We start from the raw sequence: 21,586 nt of genomic DNA, 5'->3' as shown, positions 1-21,586 counted from the left end.
CCCTTGTTAGTGCAGGGACTTACTTTTCCCTTAAAAATTTTTAGAGTAATAAACATGTTTGGAGAAAAAAGAATGGCCTCAGTACCCAATCCCAATACATGGTGCTTTGTGGAATAAATGTCACAAGGCAGTCGGAATGGATCAGATTGGGGCTATGAAGACCCAGGGATCTCGGAAGGATGTGTGCATTTCCTGGCAGAACTGGGTCTTGGCACAAAATGTTACACTGCCCAGTAATAATTATTTCTGCAGTGTGCGTTCCTCACCTGGCTTTGGGGGACAGGTTAGGCAGAGTCGGACAGAGCGGGAAAGATGGAACCTCTCTGTTGCTGCTGTAGAACAAAACTGGGGGTCATTGTATGGACGGGGGGTGGAGCAGAGGGGGATTCAAAAGTGGAACAGAGGAGACACCTGCCCTAACTGGGAAGTCAAACAAGTAAATAACAGTGAGAGAAATAAAATTTACAGACTGATTTAGTCTGGCTCTTCCTCCATGCAGGGGATGAGAATTGTGGGTCTTTAAGAAAATGTGTTTGGAAATATTGCTGTTTTTGCGGTCTTCATATGCAAAATCTGGTGTAATATGCATGATCTTTGTGACCCAGCTTGTACAGGAAGTCTATTTGTTTCATGCAGCAGATACGAAATTTGTAACTAGCTGGGTTGTATTGATTTTGCAGAACGTGTTCCCCAAAGCTTCTCTAAAGTCTGTGCTATACGGGCATAAACATGTGTGCATTCCCTTTTGCACCCTGTCATTGATTAGAAGCTCCTTTGAAATGGAAAACTTCACCTTTTAAAAAGGCTGTTACATTAGCTGATTCCTTTGCTTGCTTGAACTGCTTTCCACTGAACTTGGAGAAGGGAAGGAGGGGGAGTGATGGGGACTCAAAGAGAAGGTGCTTTTCATTTACTGATAAAAACCTGAGCAGAAAATCATTGCTGCTAAGGACACCTGATCCATGGGCATCTGTTACAGTAATTTAAACTCTTGTCTTGCTGATACAGTTTCTCCCAAAAAAGAAAAGAAAAAGATTAAAACAAAAAACCCAGAGACCCTCTGTAGGATAAGGTAGTGTTGTTTGTTTTAGCACTTTGTGTAACATTTCTTTCCTTGTTAGGAGAATTAAATGGACAAAAGACTACTAATCGTTTTTTGAGTAGAATCCTCTGCTCCCAGTACTTGAAAAAAAATGTTATTTACCAAATATTGTGAAGCTTGATTGACAGCTGGCATCTGGGCTGTAGCATTTCTGGGTGTTAAACCACTACCTGGAACCATTAAGTTTACTCTTATTTATTTTATTATGAAAGTGTTTGATTATGTTTTACCCTACTTTCCATGGTTACTCAGCACCCAGCTGGGATTTTTATGTTTGCCTGCCTAAGGCTATACATCCCCTGTCATACAGTGCAGCATGAAGCAGTGAGCATATTTTTACATGCACCTTCTGTGTGTGGAAGGAGGGGAGCAGTAAGTTAGGTACATATGTACAGTAATAGGAATTTCTTGGGCAACTGGATTTTTTGTGCTCTTCAGCTTGCTTTTTATATATAGCTTATTTCATACTTTTTATTATAAGCATAAAAATGCTTAATTTTAAAAAATAACTTCTGAATTTTTCATGTGCTGCTCAAGCTGTAGGACATTTGGGCCTGGGTCAGCATAAATGCAGTACGCTATTCTGGGCAGGCCACTTATCTTTTCCCCCCAAAATCAGTAACTGGCTACTGTTGTTTGATGCCAAATCTATGAAACTTTTTCAGTTCTACCAACACACTTTGTCTACCTAGGCAGTAAGAAATTGCATGTACTTTTACGTGCATAACCCAGGTATCAGCTCATGTGTTTTTAAGTCCTCTATACCTTAGTGGAAGTGTTGGAGCCGGAGAGCTCTGGAGACAGAGCAGGCTGTGCAGGACTGGGGGCAGAAGTCTGCTGCTGAATCCCAGCAATTATCGTTACTTGGGGATACCACGTGAAAATGTGGTCATAACTAATTAAGCTAGTAATTGAAACTTGCTGTGCTTTTGGAGGGAGGGGGATGCATGATTTGCTCTTTGTTTCTGCTATAGCTACTCCAGACTTTCCTTTACTGTGATCAAAAGTAGGGGTTTGATTTTTCATGTTTATTGAAATCAAAGCTTTTTATAAACTTTAGTTACATCAGCCTCCAGAGGTAGGGCAGCAGTAATACCACAGCTGTCATAACCATTTGGCAAATGATTGGGGTGCAATGTCGCTTGAGTTCCCTATATTCAGCGGTACCTACTTACCTATCTGTGTGGGTTTTGGAAGCCGTATTTCGAGGATGTGCTTAGTAGCCAAAGCTGCTCAGTGGGTTAGAAGTTATTTGTATTGATCAAATAGAAACCCAGCACATCCAAATTGACCCCCTAAATCAGTTTCCTGAAGCTGCAGCGTGAAAAAGAAGCCTTCCATCTGGGCTGTTAGCTTGTACTGCCGCTCTTACTTTTGTAACCTAACAGAGATGTCCGTCTGCATATATGAATATTCACCTGTGCAAACCAGTAGGAGAATATGTGGCACAATAGTGTTTTTACCCTTTACTTTTACTCCTGCAGAAATGAATGGTTCCTTACCTCATTTTGAGAAAGCTTAGAAAATTTACCCGTGTTTAAGTAATATTTTTCATGCTTATCCAGTTGGATATGTACATGTCAGGTTTCAGTCTTGTATTAAAATAGTGAATTGGGAGCTTGTGAAAACCATTGAATTTAATGGAAACAGTTAATGACTTCACATTATTAACTCTAGTGAGCACTCTCATAATGGAAATACTTAAAGAAGCCTTATTTATTAGTGCAAATGTATATGAGTCAGAATTAATTTTTAAAAAATCTGTAATTGTTTTCCCCTTATAATTTTCACAGCGGTACATAGTTAAATATTCATGATAATGCTGATGATATGCTAAAGGTCTGAAATAGATCGGGAGTCTCAAAATCAACACAGGTTATTTAACCCTTTTCATCTAATGCACCATTGGGGGCTTGCTCAGTGAAATCCCAGAGCACTGGAATAATTAGAAGATAGTAATGAGGATTTAATTAGTCCTTGAGATATGCTGAAATAGGACCACTGAGAACTTTTCTGTTTAGACATGGATTGCAAGCAGAATTGATGCCGTTGCAGCTGCTGTGATGTGCTGGAAAATGTATTCCATTGCTGGAGGCAGTTTGATGGCACCATTCTGTGCCTGTCAGATCTATGTGGAAAGTGCCTGGAGTAAGCACCTCCAAAAATGTTTAAGAGTAGCCTTCCTCTTCTCCGTCACCTCCTCCCAATCCCTTTTCTTTCTTCTTTCTTTACGTCGTTCTTTCTGTTCTAGCTTTATTTCCTTCTGTTGTTGGCATGATCCAGATTTTGAGGATTGTTGTTCGATTGTATGCTCTATTAAAAACATCACAGACACAGACGGGGAGTAAGAAACTGCAGGCTTGTATGAGTTCAGGTGTTATCCTAAGCAAAATTTGAATCTTTCTGACACAACTAGTTCTAAGCTTTATCCTCACATCTAGTCCTTATTTAGTATTAGATCTTCACAGAGTGATATTTATCAATAGCTGCGATGTAGTAAATTTAAATAGCTTTTTTGGCAGCCAAGATGTTATCCAGCAAGAGATAGTAGCAGATGGGATGTGATCAGGCATTTTGATGTTCTCTTTGTGCTTCCCTGTAAACACTAAGTAGCAACTGAATTCCTGTAACTACAGTTTCCTGATTTGTCCATTAGATTTCATATAGGTATTTTTATCCTCTTTGACTGTTTTCTGGGCATGCTTATTTGTATGCAGTCATCACATAAATTCCACTGTCATGTATTTTCTCCTAACAAAATATAAATGTTTTTGCTTGCATGGAAGACAGAATACCAGTCTGGTGTTCTGCACGTAGAATTCCGGATCAGATTTATGACTTAATACTGACATTTGATGGTAGAGATTCTTTTAACTGAAATCTATTTTCTTCTTTAAAAAAGGGGGAGGGGGATGTATAAAAAAATTCTTATTGCAACAAAAAAAGATACTGTAGTTTTCTTTCAGATCTTAAAAAGACTTTTTCCCTGAGAATATGTTTTTTTCTCTGATTTTGGGATTTGGGATCTATTCAGAGCACTGAGGATCTAGAGAGTAAAATTATTTTTGTAATTCTTCTGCTTGCCATGTGAATGATGACACCACTTAAGGTTAAATCAGACTTGGTAATAAGTTTACTTGGTGTAGACTGAAGTGTTTCAGGTTCTTAAAGAAAGATGCTTGAGACATGCACTGAGTGCAAAGCCACAGGTATGTTTGAGTGCCTCTCCTGCACGTAGTGTTCTCCAAGTGGGTCAGTGTGGAGGAGCTGAGCTCCAGCCTGGTATGCAGGAACACCGTGCCAGCCTAGGAGGAAATCTGCCTGCCTAGAAAACCGGGGTTAGAGAAGTTGTGCCCCCAACAGCTAGAAAAGTGCATCATGTAAGGAGGAAAAGTAGGTTTTAGTTGAAAATGTCACGCATCTTTACAAGGAGTTATTTCTTTGCAAGGCTAGCTCTGTAAAACATCTCTGTTTCATCTCGAGTCATGTGATGGAATAGGAACATGATGCACAGGAATGTACAGAGCGGATCTGTATGTGAAGGCAGAGCCATACACTCAGCTTTGATGAGTCAAAAAGTTACATTAGTTTCTCAGTTTAGTGAGTGCTAAATTTATCAACAGTCTTTAAAAAGAATCAGGCCATAATTTTTTTTTACTGCTGTATTTTTAGTTTGATTGTGAAAGTGGAAGTGTAGTGCACTGAAATGCAGGTTGCTCTGATGAGCAGGTTTTTTAATGTACACACACTACTTTTCTTTGCTGTTTTAATTGCGGTAGCACCCAAGCCCCCCACCTGTGTAGCTGTTTGTATTGTACTACATAATGTAGCAATGCACACCAAAAAAGCTTACAATTGTCTACTTTGATTAGTACCCAAGACCTTTGGGATGAAAGGTTACTGGGTTTCACTCTGAGCTGTGGGAGTGAATTGTTTTGTGTCTCTCTGTCTCTCAGGCATTGCAGGAAGACCTGCTTTTCTTGCCCGAAAGTATTAGAAACACTGCCAAACCAGGTTAATTCTTCAAGAAATCAGTGGCCATTTCAGGATGCTTGTTTCCAGCTGAACTTGTATTTCAAACATATACCAGCCAGACTCAGCTTTGGATTGATCTGATTAGCTGTGGCCTACACTGAATATGCAGCAGTATTGGCCGCCTGCAGGAAGAACCGAAGGAGGAAAGGGTATGATTTACGTGTGATAAGCCACGCTGGGAGAGTGCAAAACTGCAGAAGTAGGGTTTGAAGTAGATAACAATATCTGTACAATCAAAACCCAGAGTTAGGTCTCCCAAGCAAATTTGGTATACTAGCAGATGGTCATTGCTTTCTTATTGCTGATGTTAAATCTTGTTATATTTGGGGATGAATCTTTATTTCATTTTTTAAACTAAATTGGGGATTCTCTTTTTGAGATTAGGGAGCAGAATTGAATTATTCTGAGAGAGTTTATATAGTTGCCAGCAGAGAGACTTCTCAATAGAAAAGTTTCCACTGACTTCATTAGGCAGCCGTCAGATTCCCTGCCTCTGGGCTCAGGGAGTGAGATAAGCCACAAGCAGTCGCTGATGAAGAACTTCACAAAGTGGCAGTCGATATTCCTGTCACCAGGCTCGATGTAAAGTTACTGGGTACAATCCCTGCCCTGGGAACAGCTTCCCATGGTGGTGGCCTATAAACTGGGAGCCGCCTGTGGTCTGCCTGTTTAATGGCACCGTCGTTTCCAGGACACTCCGCTCCGTCAGTACCTAAGCTAACCTTCTTATGGAGCTTCTCTAAAAATAGAGAACTTCTGATCTAAGACCTTTTATGATTTTTTTAAGTTAATACAAAGGGCAGTGAGCTGAAATCTATATAATGGGTATATTAGTAGCTAACACGGGGTAGTTCCTTCCATCCCAAAGGATCCCAAAAGGCTGCAGAATGAACACTCATCAGGGAACAGCTGCAAATCAAGGAAGGGAAGAATCAGCCAAATAGTAACTCATGGTAAAATAAGACCAAGACAAAGGCATTTTAGAAATGAGGACAACATGCTGATTTTGAATTTTTGAAAAAATACTATGATTTATTTTATGTGTGTGCAAGACAGAGAAGACACATTGTGTGTGTTTTAGTCTTGTCCACAAAATCCATATATATCTCATGGTATTCAATGTATTTATTTCATGAAAAGGAAGATCTGAGTTGATCCATGGAACCTTTGATCAGGAGTCTCCAGAGAGGGTAAATTTTTCAAACCTGAAATTTAGACCGTTAAGCATGCAGGCCTTGCACATTACACATTGAAAAGTGCCATTCCTTCTTTGCTCTCCTCCTTGATTTTCATAAGTATGCATGCTATTAGGCAAACTTAGACAAATGTTGATTGTATAAAGCAGACAGACTCCTCAGGTTTTTCATGTTGCTGCTCAGATTAATTCCAGCAGCCCAAGCTACCTACTGAAATTGAGGATTTGCTTCAGGGGCAATTGGGAGGGCAGAGTAGGGTGCTTTTGTACTGCAATTCACTGTTACCCTGATTTTGCAAGTACTGTAGTAAAAGTATCTTGTGTGAGGCATGGTACAGTAACAAATTATGTGTAAGATGGTGGATGAGCAATGTTTTTTTGTCCTGTGTGTGCAACAACATCCCCACAAATGTCTTTCCTTCTCTGCCCTCAGTATAGCACTTAACATTTACATCAGAGAGCATTACACAAGGTGTGTGTTAGGAAAGGATGGCTATTTCTTCCCCAGCTTCCATCTGGATAATCTGTCTGATCCTTCCCCAGATTCTAATTTATTAGTGATAGATTATATGAATTTCAAGGCTAGGCAATAGCAGAGGGAGGTTTAGGGGTGGGAAAAATTTAAACATTATTGCATGCTATACATAGACTGGGTTTTGTAATATCAGAGAGGGAAGCAGAGGAGATTCAGCCAGTTAACCTAATAGCACAGCTGGTAAAACACTAGGGGGTCTGGGTTAAAACCTTGGCTAGGTCATTAGTTTCCATCTTCCCCAAAGCTATTCACATTGTGAAGAGAAGCAGTCAGACAAATAAACAGTGAGGAGACTGTAAGATAGATATTAAAGCAGAATAAGAAAATACTTTTTTAAAAAATAAAGCAAATCCAGCACCTTTTCTTAAACAGAACATTAATTCTTTTGTGAAAAGGAGAAATACCACAGTGATCTTTGCAGGAAGCCCCAGTTTTGCTAAGGTGATGGTTTTCGTAACTGGTGTTTTACGTAAGCAAAGAAACATCCTTTGTTGAATGGGTGTGAAGAAATGTGGTGTTCGTTTTTCAGATATTAGCAGATGCTAGTGTGAAAATGTCCAGGTACCAAAGGGAAACCACATCACTGTTACTCTGGCCTAGAGAACTTCAGATGTTTTTAGTGGTACCTTGGTGAACTTGGAGAAGATGACAAGGTTTTATGTGGGCTGAAGAAAGAGCTCAATGGTGAAATTAGACTTCTTTTTTTTTTCCTGTGGTTAATGAGGAAACAAATAAAGAACTTACTCCTAAAAACTCTTTGGGACATTTTTAAAAAACAGATTGTTATTGGAGAAAGAAATGAGGATTTAAAAATCCTTTTTTAGCTTTTATAGGAGTAAAAAACTTATTATCAAGATCATTAGCCCTCTTGTAAGAGGTTATAAAGAATAAGCCTCGTAATTTCTCCCATGTCAACGGTCTCAGAACATATTTTTTGTGCTGCTACCTTTCAGTTCCCCAAGTTTCTTGTCAGCAGAAGTGTTCACTTAGTATCGGGGATATTAGCAAACATCTGGTGTATTCAATACCTAAGTATTAGCCGTGTCAGTGCTGCTGCTTGAGATGCATCTAACAGGTTTGTAACAGAGCCATCCAAAGATATTGTGTTGGTGCAGTGCTGTAACTTAGCTGTGCTAAAGATGAATCAGAATCTTGTTTGCCATCTGTTTGTGAAGGTGTTTTATTTATTTGATTTATACATTTTTTTACCAGCCTATGAACTGAACAGGAATATTGAGAATTAGTATTTGCATCATCTAAATGAGGTTTCCACTGGAAGCTCATCTGCTCATGCTCACCAACCCATCACCCTGTGGTGTATATTGCTAAGTTGAATGTTCCATGTATGATAAATGTAAGTTTCATATGTTGCTGTCACCAGTCCAGCTGTGCATATTTTAGTAAGACTGGCTTCTGGAAAGTGAGAATAAGAGCTGAGGAAAGTACATTGTCTTGAATGTAAAGAAATCTTGAGCCTGCTTGCTCTACAGGCCAGTTTTCTTATGCCGCCCACATGGTTTCACGATTTACTTGGATTGTATTCTGATGCATGGATCAAACCTTCTCCAGGTTCTTCATTGCTGTTATTTGTTTAGGCCTGTATAAAATTTTTGGCTGCTTAGATTTTTTCCAGTATCTAAATCTCTCTCACTGTGTCCTTTTTAGTGTATATTTTAAGAAGCACCTTAGGGAGGTTACCATGCTGTTCTTTGCCAGTGACAGTAAATAGTTTGTGGCCAGGTAGTGCTGGCCCCCTATAAGCGGTGGTACAGCAGTATTTTCTTAGCTCCTACAGTCTGTAAGGTGCTCATCTCCAGGTGTGACCACACCATTTGTAGATGTTTGTTCCAGTACCATCGACAGTCTGTGCAGACAACCTGGTTGCTTATTTAGGGTCTTGGTGTGTCAGGCTTATATGACAGTAACGAACTCTTTCAATTACTAAAACACGTAATTAATGTGTGAATCTTGTTCTGTTGGATGTTTCCTCGCAGTGCTCTGAGGTGCTGACTGTGGACAAGTTTGCCTGGGCAAAAATCCAGACATGGTTCACGAGTCCAAAGGCTTCCTGAACTGTCCTTGCCATCCGAGATGGCTGGACTTGGAAGAATTGTGGTCTGCCATCTTCCTGAGCATCGTGCCATGCTAACGAGTTGCCAAATTTTATTATATCCACTGCACAGAATATTGGTTTTCGTTTGCTTAGCTTTACCCTGCCACTTCTGTCTCAGTGTTGTTTGCCCATGGACGAGCTGCATTTAGGAGATGCCGCTGTACATCCATCTCAGTTCTGTTGTATTCTCTGGTGAAAATCCTGAGATACTGAAGGCAACGCGAACATGTCTGAGGAAGGAAATCCTGTCAAAAACTATGCCATGGGTGTGCATTTGCTCTTTCTTCTCAAGGATACTGGACAGTGCCTTGCTAACATACCAAGCATTGGAAATTTGTGTGATTCCTCACACACACAAGTTTTTCCTTTATAGGTAGTGGAAAATATATCTCTTCATGTATTTAATTTTTTTGAGCTGATTTGTTGTAGTAGATAATTTTGTGTTATTTTTTCTCTTAATTATTTGATGATTAGTGAATGCACATCCAGTCTGTTTTTGCTTTTCTCATTCCATGATTTTCAGAGTAATAAGCCTGTCTAGTCCCTTCTTTAGCTTCTGCCCTTTCACAAGGAGAACTTCCTTACCCAGAAGGTTTCCTCAGCCGTTTCGGTCCCATGCTCTGTCACTAAGCATGCCTCTCTAGAAAGAGCGATAGCCTGATATATTTTTTCTTACATAAGTTCCTTTTTACAAAGTACTGTTGCAAGCTGTATCTTTCCTCAGTTTTTATTTATTAAATGTGTAATTTAGTGTTGATCTGCTGTCACTGTTAACTCCAAAGTTTTCCCAAGCTTAAAATGAGTAAGTGTTCTGTAGGTTTTCAGGGCTATTTCATTCATGAAAATCAGTGCACTACTCCTGGCTAAATCAAAAGACCTTTAATTGACTGTGGGTAAAGTGTGTGCCAGTAGACAGTTGCTGTCCATCAGCTGATATCGTAGAATCATGGAATGGTTTGGGCTGGAAGGGATCTTCAAGGTCATCTAGTTCCAACCCCCCTGCCATGGGCAGGGACACCCTTCACTAGCCCAGGTTGCTCAAAGCCTCATCCAGCCTGGCCTTGAACATCTCCAGGGATGGGGCATCCACAGCTTCTCTGGGCAGCCTGTTCCAGTGCCTCACCACCCTCACAGGAAAAAAATTCTTCCTAATATCTAGTCTAAACCTACCCTCTTGCAGCAATAATTCATTACTTTGCAGTTACTTCCTTTTAGTCTGAGCCTCTGCTTTCCTGGAAAGGTTTTTTCATATTCAAACCAAGACTTTAAAATATCAAAAGAATCCATTTCAGATTTTACAGCACCACCCAGCACATTTGTCGGTTGCTTTTCATGGTTAGTGTCAAAGAGATAGTATTCAACAAAGAGTTGATTTTGTATTGGTCAGTGTACAGATGTAATTAAGACAACCTTAGTGCATGATTTCATGAAGCTTTCATCATTTACTGTTATCTGTTTTGTGTATGCGTATGCGTAAGAGAAAAACAAGATTTTAAATGTTTTTACAAAGGCATCATAAATGGCCTTAGCTGTATGATGTATATTACCAGGTTTTAGTATTGTTTAGGACAACAGAAGCTTCATTTTTGTCTTTTTGTTTGTCAAAGCAGCAGAAACACTTTGATCATAAGCATTGCCTGCTTTATAATTTTTCTCTATACTTTGCTAAAAATAAAGAAGAAAAATACGCTGCCACCTGACAAATTTTAAACCTTGTATGTATGTTCTGTTTGAACATGGAAACATTTTATTATAGTTATCGTGTGCTAATTGTAATAGTATGCTACTGTTTCATTTAGAACTAAAAAAAGCAAAGATGACTCTACAACTTTAAACTGGGTTTTAATAAAGACAACCATTCTTTAGGTATGTAAATGTAGTATTAAAAAATAACTTAAAAGGAAGATAATATTCTGGCATGCTCACTTTATTCAGCTCCTCCTGAAATGGCTTAGTTTGCCAAAATCCACTCAAGTGTTTTTTCGGTAAGTAATCTGTTGTTGTGATGGCAAGTAAAGCATTGTCTGTACCTCTTTTATCACTAAGGGAAGGGAGTAGATTTGTTCACTGATGAGCATGTTGCCATTGCAGTTTTTAAAGTCTTAATTCATAGGTGTTTCTTAGCAGTTTATTTAAAAGACAGAAAATCCTGCCTTGTTGTCACGGAAGTTGACATGTCAGATGCAGTGTGGCTGTTTAATCACTCCACTGCCTTTGCTCCAGTGCAGCTCTAATGTAATCCTACTTCCCCTTCTTTACAAAAGAAAACTTTATCTTAGATCTAATTTTCTGGGAAAAAAATTATTTATTTTTGTTTCAGTTATAAAATGAAGTTGAACACTAGGGAAAATGTGTGTAAATAAGGAAAAATGAATGTATGCAAGCTGCTCCCTTTCATTTCTGATGAGATTTCTAGAATTGATGTTGTTTTCTCGTTATGATGCAAGAATGTTAATGTCTTGACCAGGAACCCTTTTTCTCTCTAAGACATCTGGGCTTCCTGCAAGTATTTGAAACACTTCAGACTCATGCACTGATCTCTGAAAGTTCACTGGTCTCTCAAGGAGGTAGATGAGCATAGACTCCTCTGTTGTAGTGGAATCCAGATCACAGTAAGGACCTGATCTTACCTTCTCTACACCACATCTATGGCTGAAATGGCTCCTCTGCTCTCTGGAAGGAAGCTGGAGCATGTCCTATTTTAAGACTGTTCTTCAATATACCATACAGACAGTGATGGAAGATAATATGGCACAGATATTCTTCCTGAATTTCGGGCTTCCTTTTCTTTAATTCTTTACCTGTCCATGCTCAAGAGAAGACAGCAAAGCCAACCTCACTTGAGAGGGATCTCACAGCCTCTGGGATGATGAAACTCATGCCTCACATCAAAAGCTGTTAAGGAGTCTGTTCTGTTCTTCTTGTGTTAATCGACATCTCTGCAAACTAAGGCCAGAGCATAAATCTGAAGAGGATCACACAGTTGTCTCTACTGTTGAATTACTGGCATGCTCCATGGCATGGTTTTGGCCGGTGCCTGTGAGCAGTCCCTGAGCCACACAGCTCAGGGCATGGATAAGGCAGCACAAAGGACTGCACAGAGGAGTCATACAAATAAGACTACCAGGATTGAGTGGGAAAGTTTAGCTGGATGGACACAAGCCAGGGAATGGTCCTGGCATGTTTTATTTATGACTGTACACATAGCCATGCAGTCCACTCCACAGCATCAGAAACGGATTAGGAGAAGTTTCCTGAAGAAGAGGTCATTTGAGTGGAAACATTTATTTCACTTATTACTTTAGTCCCTTCAGGACGCCTTCTGACAACAGCAGAGCTGGCTAAAACTGATGTTCTGCATGTTTTCCGTTAGACATTAGTCTGTGTTCTCCATTAGATTCAACAACCGACAGTCTCTCTGCATCCCTACAACCTGTACAAACGATAGCTTTTCAATGTGTCATCCATCCTTGTGGTGTTAAGAAACATACTGCCTGCAATAATAACTGGGCTGAAAAACCTTTATCACTAGCACAATGTTTGAAACGTTATCTTGTATAGATTAAAAGGCCCACAGTGAACAGAAAGCCCTCACTTCTGTACTAGATACAGGAGTAGCTTTACTATCTTTATAATAAAAAACTTAGTGTGACCAGTACAAGATTTTTCATTTAAATGGATCCCACGAGTGTGATATATATGGGGTGTGTGCGTCAGGAATGCAAGCATTTATTTCATACAGACATACGATTGTATTAGGTCTCTAAATTAGTTACAGCACTGTCGGCAGAAGGTGTAGGCTTTGCAATAAGATTTGTGAGCAGAGTGGAACTATTTTAAAAATTGAGGGGTCTGTTTCAAAATAAAGCAAAGTGGAGAAGGTCATACAGCTTTCCTTCGCAGTAGTGTGGAGTTTTCCAGCAGTACAGACCAGTTTCCAAGCTGCCATTTCGCCCTCGGTTGTTTGCTGTGCCCCATGGCCAGTGCGTGTGGTCCAGCTGCCTCCAGAGCAGGTGCCAGGCTCTGACTTTGCAGTTCAGGTTTGATCAAATCCCTTGTCTTGGGCCTTGCACAAAGATAAGGAAAACTCTGCATATTCTGGCAAACCTTGCAGTTTTTAGTGTTTTAGCACATTATGGGGTGAGTTCTTCATAGCACAAGGGGGTGCAAGATCATCTCAGCTCCTGGTTTTTCTCCTTACAACCTGGGACATGGAGCTTGTTGTCTCTTTGACAGCGTTTTAGTGGATGGATACGTATGCTATATAGCAAAGGGTGGTGGAGGGCTCAAGAACTGTTTACATGTTTGGACTCAAAGCCTGATCTCCGGTAAAGTACATGCCACCTTCATTTTTACATCACAGATGCTGTCCAATTTCGTACACTGCTTTGTCATCCGTGTACAAATGGGGAGGCTGACCTGCAGAAGGGCAGGAAGGTCGTTTGCCCCGTGTCACCTACCATGTCACTGACGGCAGCACTAGGATGAGAAATTTACTCTCTGGAGTTCAAGACGTGCTTGCTGGGGCTGTGATCCCCACAGAGAGAGAGACCCCTGAGCCTCCTGGTCACGGGAGCTGTAGTGCCTCAGTGTTTTCAGTTACGAGTTTGATCATGTGTCTGTGTGTGTCTGTAGAGCACATCCTCTTCAACACTGACAGCAGCGATAAAACTTCGCAAGGTACAACATTAGAAAACCAACATCCCTGTATAGACATTTCATGGGCAGGATTGCAGGATTTTTCCCCGTTTATGAACACTTAAAACCCTCTTCTTCTCCCATTTAATAAGCTTAGTTCTTTTCCTTTGTATGAAGCTTCTAGACTTCATAGCATTTCATTTGATCTCTTGCTGTAGCTTTTGAACCTTAAATTTAATTGGGATTCATTAATAGATTTATGAAAGGGAAAAAGGAGAGAATGCAATAAAGGTGTGCTGGGGATAGACCAGAAGAAGGACCTAGAGCACAAATGCACACCAAAATGACTTTTTTTTCTGGCTGGTATGACTGGTCTTCGCATAAAGGGAAATATTAGCTCCTCAGAGTTTGTGGGCAGTAGAGGTGTATTTACAGTGGATTTCTATATGCTGAAGTTATGCTTTTTAGTAGCAACATGTAATTTTGGATGTTATGATACTCCCACCATAAGTCATCAGGCAAATTCCCTACTACTTATTAGGTAATGCAGATAATTGCCCTCATTTTTTTTTCCTAAAGATTGTTTTAATTTTAAAATCAGCAGCTGTTTGTAACTAAGCAGGACTGCCCTGCCTTCCTTTAAGAAGCAAAAGTTTTTGAGCCTTGTATACAGGTTTTGGTTGTTGGGACAGCTTTGCTGAGTTGGAGATGAGTTTGTTTCTGTTCATGTGAACAGTAGCAGTTTTCTGGCTATCTTTAGTGTGACAATAAGTAAAGAGGTTTGGGGATTTTTAATGTCAAAGATTTCTTAAATAAAGAACAGTTACCTGAATATTAATTTTTGCTTTGGCATTTTTTTCCCTTTAGGTTTTATGGCAGGCATACAAAGGAACCCCCAGATGTCACAGTATGGACCTCAGCAAACTGGACCTTCCATGTCACCACACCCCTCACCTGGAGGCCAAGTGCATCCTGGAATCAGTAGCTTTCAGCAGAGTAATTCAAGTGGTACTTATGGGCCTCAGATGAGCCAGTATGGACCACAAGGTAAAATGCTTGCTGGTAATACGTATGACAATTTATATAGATATTTGTAAAATATATTTATATATCGTGTATATAGATAAATATGTGATTTCTTAAAAACAACAACAACAACAAACCAAAAAAAAGCACACACAGCAGCATCCTCAAAAAAACATGAACAAACAAAACTGTAATTCAGAGGTGGAGCTGCACCTTGTGGAAGAAGCTGTTTCTGCTATTAGCACTTTTCTCTATAAAAATAGCAACCTTAAATTGGATAAGGAAATGATGGATCTGTTGCATTGCCAGGGCCATTGTTTAGGAGCCCAAGCTTGTCATCTTTGCGACGAGGCCACATTAGACCAAGTATGGAATAAGGGTCACAACTGATCCCAAAATAGGATTTCTTTTCTTAGACGGACTCCCAAGGCCAATCTGAAATTGCATAGTGACTGTGAGGGTTAAAGTCTTCTAACAAGCATAATAATACCATGGCTACTGTGGGAATATGATATTGAGCTCTAATGCATACGGTTTGTGAATCTTAACTAACCCTTCAGACTGAGACAGACAGTTCCTTTTATTTTATTTGTCTGACAGAATTATTGGAGGACTAAAACAAAAACAGAATACACAGTTTCTGCCACTGGACAACCTTGAACTTGTCTTTTGTGGTTTTGCCTTTAATGGATAACCTTTCTAAAGTATGCATCTGTTAAGGGGTTTAATGAAGTTGAAGTCAAGCCACAGAATATATAAGGGGCAATATTTTCTTTAGAAGCACATAAAGAAGCTTTTCTATTTTAGTACTTCCTACTATTGCTTTCTTACTTAAAATCCTCAAAAACAACTGGAGCAAGCGATGGGAAATTCTGTAAGGACTCGGTGGCATGCTCATGCTAGCAAGGATGGTTATTTTAGTCCCTGAAGTTTCTGAGAACTAGTTCTGATGTTTGTTTGCAGGGAGCCTTGCTGCCCTGCGCAGTGTTCCTTTCTGTTTCATCTCTGGGTCACATTTGTTGTAGTGCTTTGAGCATAGGGCTACAAGCCAAGATTTTCCAGTTTCTAATTTTGGCTCTGCCATTTACACTGTCCTTCAGCTTAGGCAAGTAGATTCATTTCTCTCCTTCGCTTTCCTTAACCGTAAAATGGGGCTAGCAATGCCTTATAGCCATGTGTGAAGATTAATTACCTAACTCCGGTTGACTGGTGCTTTTCTTTTATTTGGAAAGCATTTTCTGGCCATAAAATGCTGTCCAAGTGCTTATTTTTATCTGCACAGTGAGCAACTAGCTTAACTGGTAAAAATCCAGTGGATTTATGATGTGCTATCCTGACTTCCAGCTGTACTGCTGCTGCTGAGATTCCAAACCATGGGAATAGGGGGTGTCAAGTGCAGTAAAACATTAGCCATCCACACTGATTGAATGGAAAGGTTCTTGTACTAAATCAATGCATTTAAGTAACACACCGAATACTACTTTCTTTTTACTTGAGTTCAGCAGTTCTTTTCCTCCCTCTGTAGATGAAAGTGCCTATGTAATGATTTTATGGGTCATGGTCAGGAAGAAACAGCTATTAGAAAGTGAACTTGAGGGGCAGGAAGAAAATGAGCATCATTGTCATTAACAGGCCGTTTCAGAAGGGTCTGGTGAATAGTGTGATGGATGAAAAGCATGTTCTTCTGCCAGCTCTTGGGAAGTACCGGTCATCATGTGCACTGGTCATCATAAAATTAGGGCTCTGCAGGCTTTCAGCTCTGCAGGTAACAATTGGAGCAGAAGAGTACTACATTTTCACCAGTCTAATGTGACTGTTAATAAAATCCGGGGATGAAGGTGGTGATATTTCAAAGTCATGTATTTACCTGGATTTAAGTTTTTAATAGCGTTTTTCATTTTTAGTGAAAGCAATCTGTAATTGCAGATTAACATACCCTCCTAACATACCTTCTTACAAAGTACAATTATATGCCAGCAATGATGAGTATATAATGTTACCCTATATGCCTTTTATTGCCAAAATAACAAATATATTAAAAATTACCTGGGCTGCAACCGAGTTCTTAAATTTTTAAACTAAAATAATTCTCAAGGATTTTATTTGCTTTGCGTGTTTTGTTCACATAGGCCTTCCTCCAGAATATTGTTAAGCATAGGCTGAGTTTGACAGGGCTACCTGTATTTTTATATATGCACCAAAGCATTTTTGTGACATTAAGCTTTTAGTCTGAATGCTAGATTGCACTATGTGGTATCCTGAAAACCATTGCTCGAGGTTAGTGTCCTTCCTTTGCAGTGAAGTTGCTCACCATAGTAAAGACTACACCTGTAAGTTGGGGTTGGAGGAACTAGCCCCTAGTTCATGAGAGCAGAATGATCCATTTCATGCATATGGTTGATTTATTTGGTTTTAATGTATTTACATGACACATCTATAATAAGAGTAGAATACATTTTCTCAGGAAACAGTTCTGTACTAGGGACCTGGTCCAATCCTATGAAACAATTTCATACAAAAAGAAAAAAATAGCTTTGGCTCCACACTTCTGTGTGTCTGTGATACAACACAGGAGCATGCAGTACAGAACATTAGTTTTAATTTTGTATTAAATTGCAGCGTTTTTCTGTCCTCAAGAATAAAAAAAGGCAGAGCAAGAACTGAAACTGTTACTGAAAGAAGCAATCTCTTTGGTTTGTATTTGGACAACATCTAGCTTAGGGGCTAATGAAGCTCTGGTCTATGACCCGAGCATCAAACTGCTGCCACAGCAAAATTCCCTTAAATGCACTCTGGAGAGCAGGCAGATGCTGTAGTCAGTTGGGTCTTTTAAGACTGTGGCAGAGAAAAACTTCTTGTGGATCAGTAAAACATGTCAGAAACACATCTTGTCTCCCTAACTTTTCCTACTCAATTCAGCACTAAAACTGTTCTGTTTGGGTTTAACAAAGAGAGAAAGCGCTACTGAATATGTTTGAACCACAACGCCAGAACTTCACAGTAAGTTAAACCCCCTTTCATTCATGCTAAAGTAATATGAATTGAGTATTTGTGCTTTGTAACCTTCAATGTTGGACTCATCTCACGAAAGCACTTTGCTGTCTAGCTCCCACTGATTTTAATCCTAGATTTTAATTGAAGTGGAAGCATCTTAAGGATGAGATGCCCTAAGCGTCTTGAGAGTCTCGACCTCCAAATCCAGACCCACATATATAACAGCCTATGGAGTTAAGACTTAAATATCAACTGTATCTACTGAAGTCCCCTAGGTAAAATAGTTTCAGAGGACTTCAGTACAATGCATTTAAATCATCTGTACAAGAAAGACTTGATGTAAAAAAATTTAAAATTATTTTAAGATACTATTTTTAATGCTGTGAATCTTGACCTATGTCTCTAAAGCAGAGAGCAAAACTAGCAGGTAATTCTCAAATTTCCCTCTTTTCAGCTTGCCTAGAAATGGCAAAGATATCAGAGCACTTTGTTCAGCAAACCTGGACAAAGTGGACCAGAGTTTCAGCAGTAAGTGTGAACATCTGTCTTTGGCAGGTTGTTAGTAGGCTTTTTTATATTTTATCTTCATTACACCTTTTTTTTTTTCTTCCTGATTCCAGTTACTGTTTTGGTTTTTCTTGTGCATTTGAGATGTTGTCTTTCTGGGTACAATTCTACTCTGCCGAGGGGGAGTTGGAATGAAAAATCCCTCGTATACAGAGGGGAGGAGTTGTTCAGTACTATTGTACAGCTGCTGTTGCCAGGCTTGTACCCGCTTGAAAAGTGTGGGCTCTTGGACTTGGCTGCCTGACACGTCCAGCTGATGTGGGCTGGCCTAGCATCTGCTGCATTCATTGTGTTTAATGCTGCATCCATCTGTTTTCTGTCAAAGCCACTGCCAACAAATTACTAATCTATTAGAGAAACATGGAAATAAGATTGCACTCCTCATTCCTGGCAATTCCTCTTGTATTTTGTTTGGCTTTTATTTTGCCCCTTTTTTTGTGGTCTGGGAAAGGTATAAGAATAGCTAGTACTTGAGGTATTGAGGAAATGCTTAGGGGAAAAAAAAACATGGAAAAAACATTGAAACTTGTTTTCCTTACTGAAAAGATACCACTTCCCTGTGCTCTTGGACGTGTATCCCAGGAGATGAATGATTAGGAGCTATTTTAACTGAGCCACATATTTTTATGGAGAAGAATCCACTGTTTTTTCTGTGTTGTGCTTACACTGGAGAAGCCAAAACACGAAGGAGATTTTTTTGTCCCAATTCACAACAGCATCAAAACAGCAACAGTATTTAGCATTGGTGTTTGCTCCTCCAAGCATGCTGCTGAAACCATACTTTGTAGACCTAACTGACAAAACAAATTGGCTTTATGTAAATCGGACTGACAGTAGGCTCCCAGTGATTATGGATATCAGGTCTGCTAGTCTAGGAAGGGAATTTGCTTCACTTTGGGGAGGAGGGTTACTAATAGCATGTACATAAAATGTGTTAACTGGCTGTGCGTCGTCTCTGAGCGCACATATACACCATCTTGCTGCATTACATTTTTCTTGCACAAAGCAACTGGAAAACCAGAGCAACATCTGAGCTGTGCGTTGCACCTTTAACAATAAACAGAGCAGTATGAAACTAGTGAACCCTTCAGTTTGTGGTCACATAAATTGGATCAGAAGTGTGGCTTGGGGTGGGTTCTGGCTAGGGGTGATGGCTTGCTGAACAGAAAATAGTCAGCTGCCAGCAGCCGAACCTAGAGGAGGAGAAGTGACAGGGCGGTCTGAAGTCAGCATAAAGCTGAATCTGGAGCCTTTCATCTCTGTTGAACCACATACTGGGGATCCTTCTGTGAAGACCCCCAGGCAAAAACTTGGTTTCTGAAATGGAAGAGAATTATTGCTCCGCTTCCTTGGGAAGCGTAGGTCTATCGCATTCTTGCTGAGGAGGACTTGTAGCAGAGTGAGTCAGTCAGCAGGCGGGGAGGAGGAGAGGATGAGCCAAAGCACAGCAGCAGAAGCGTATGAATTAATTATGTGTGCATTCAAATGGTGGATGAATATATTTGTTTTAAACATAACCAGGAGTTGCATGCCACCAACTCCTCTGCCTGGTAGCTGAGGCCTGAAGAGAGACATGGCTGATCTCCACATTCAGAGGAAGAGTCCAAGGGCTGCTGCCTTTGAACGAGCGTGGGAATATCTGAGAGTACTCAGGAAATTCTGCTCTGTGGCATCCCACGGGGGGGAACGGGTCGCATTTCCACTAATCTGTATGAGATGGAAATAAAGACAAGTCAAAACTGATGACTGAAGTAGTGTAATGTGATCCGTTTCCTAAAATACTTTCCTATAATATCTTTACCTTTTATTCTCTTTCTCATGCTGCTCGTGTTTGTTTCTGTAACACTGAATGCTGTACACTCACTTTTTCTTGAGCTTTCAAAATGATAAGAAAATTGGCACTCAAATGAGTTAAGCTGCTGCAAGCAGAGCAGTTTGCTCCAGTGACAACGTAGATTAGGGTCAGCCAGGTTTTCATGCCATCCTTCATAAGGCACCTGTTTATATTAGCATCTTTGTACCGTTGCTGATTACTCTTGTAATACTAGTTTCCCAGAGAAGGTGCGCTGTAAGCTACCACCCCTTCTGCCAGGACAGACAAACTTTGAACTTACCAGGAAGGCAGGGTAGGGCAGGAGGGAGCTGGAGTGTTTTTCGGGGCCCAGCAGCCATCCTCACTGGTCTGTACCAAAGCGTCTCTGACACAAATGGGCAGAATGGTTAGGAGCACGGAGCCAGTGAGAATAGCCTGTTGCTGAAATTGCAGAAAGATGGCAAGTGAGAACATGAAATTATCAAAATAAGACTCTCCCTTGAGCTTTTGGAATGAGTTTCTTGCATGCCACATATCTCTTTACTGCATAAGGTGGTTTTGTACTGTGTGCTATGTTGTTAACCCTCTGGAGGCTGTACTTTTCTGTGTTTCCTGTTATCCCATGACATATATTAGTCAGAAGATGTTTGAGGGTACATGAAAATCATGTTCATAGAATCATTCTTTTTGGAAAGGTGCTCAGGACTTGTTCTTGGCCTACCTTGTATTTAAATCAGGTTCAGATATAAGATCAGAGCAGGTTGCTCATAGCTTTATCCAACTGGGTCTTGAAAACCTCCAAGGAGGAGTCTGTGCAACCTCCTTGGGCAGCTTGTTCCACTGCTTGTATGTCCTCATGGTGAAAAAGTTATCCTGACTTTGAGGCCAGCGTGGTTCACTTCAGTTCAAATGTCTAAGTTCTGCAGCTGCTAACTTCCTAAATAGAAATATTTAAGATATTTCTTTGTGCTTTTTATCATTTTGTTCAGGAAACTACTCCAGACCACCGACGTACAGCAGCGTGCCCAACACAAGTTACAGTGGCCCAGGACCCGGCATGGGTATAAATGCCAACAGTCAGATGCATGGACAGGGGCCAAGCCAGCCTTGCGGTACCATGCCCCTGGGACGGATGCCATCAGCTGGGATGCAGAGCAGACCATTTCCTGGAAACATGAGCAGTATGACCCCCAATTCTCCTGGCATGTCTCAGCAGGGAGGCCCTGGGATGGGCCCACCCATGCCAACTGTGAACCGTAAGGCACAGGAGGCAGCTGCTGCAGTGATGCAGGCTGCTGCAAACTCCGCTCAGAGCAGGTATGCATCCAGGTGAAAGGAGTTTAAACAAGTAGGAATGTTTGTCTTGTCACTTCTGAAGTAACGGCGCTGTATAGGCCGGCATATGCATTTATATGTGTTCTATCTGTGCCCTTATCTCTGGGAGGAGATGGCGCATGGGAAGAATACTTTTCCTTAAATGTAAGGGTAAAGCATGCTGTCGTGTGTTTAATTACCCTCTTAAAAAGCCGCTGGACAATGGAGATAACGGCCACTTCCAGTTTGGTTCT

At 40.4% G+C, this 21,586-nt stretch overlaps 1 protein-coding gene across 1 annotated transcript in view; it reads left to right on the top strand.

The window, feature by feature from the left end:
- LOC104463712 (AT-rich interactive domain-containing protein 1B-like) overlaps positions 1-21,335 on the top strand; it is a gene marked incomplete at its 3' end in the record, with an annotated part of 38,914 nt that extends 17,579 nt beyond the window's left edge. The window contains exons 4-5 of the mRNA XM_010076150.1: positions 14,486-14,665; positions 21,008-21,335. Coding sequence (XP_010074452.1) covers positions 14,486-14,665; positions 21,008-21,335 — 508 coding nt within the window. The remainder of the gene's footprint in view (positions 1-14,485; positions 14,666-21,007) is intronic.
- Positions 21,336-21,586: the final 251 nt, after the last annotated feature.

Source organism: Pterocles gutturalis, unplaced genomic scaffold (assembly GCF_000699245.1).
Source record: "Pterocles gutturalis isolate BGI_N339 unplaced genomic scaffold, ASM69924v1 scaffold14683, whole genome shotgun sequence".
NCBI classification, from domain to species: Eukaryota; Metazoa; Chordata; class Aves; order Pterocliformes; family Pteroclidae; genus Pterocles; species Pterocles gutturalis.
The sequence above is the reverse complement of the archived record's forward strand: the minus strand, read 5'-3'. Positions and strand labels throughout refer to the sequence as shown.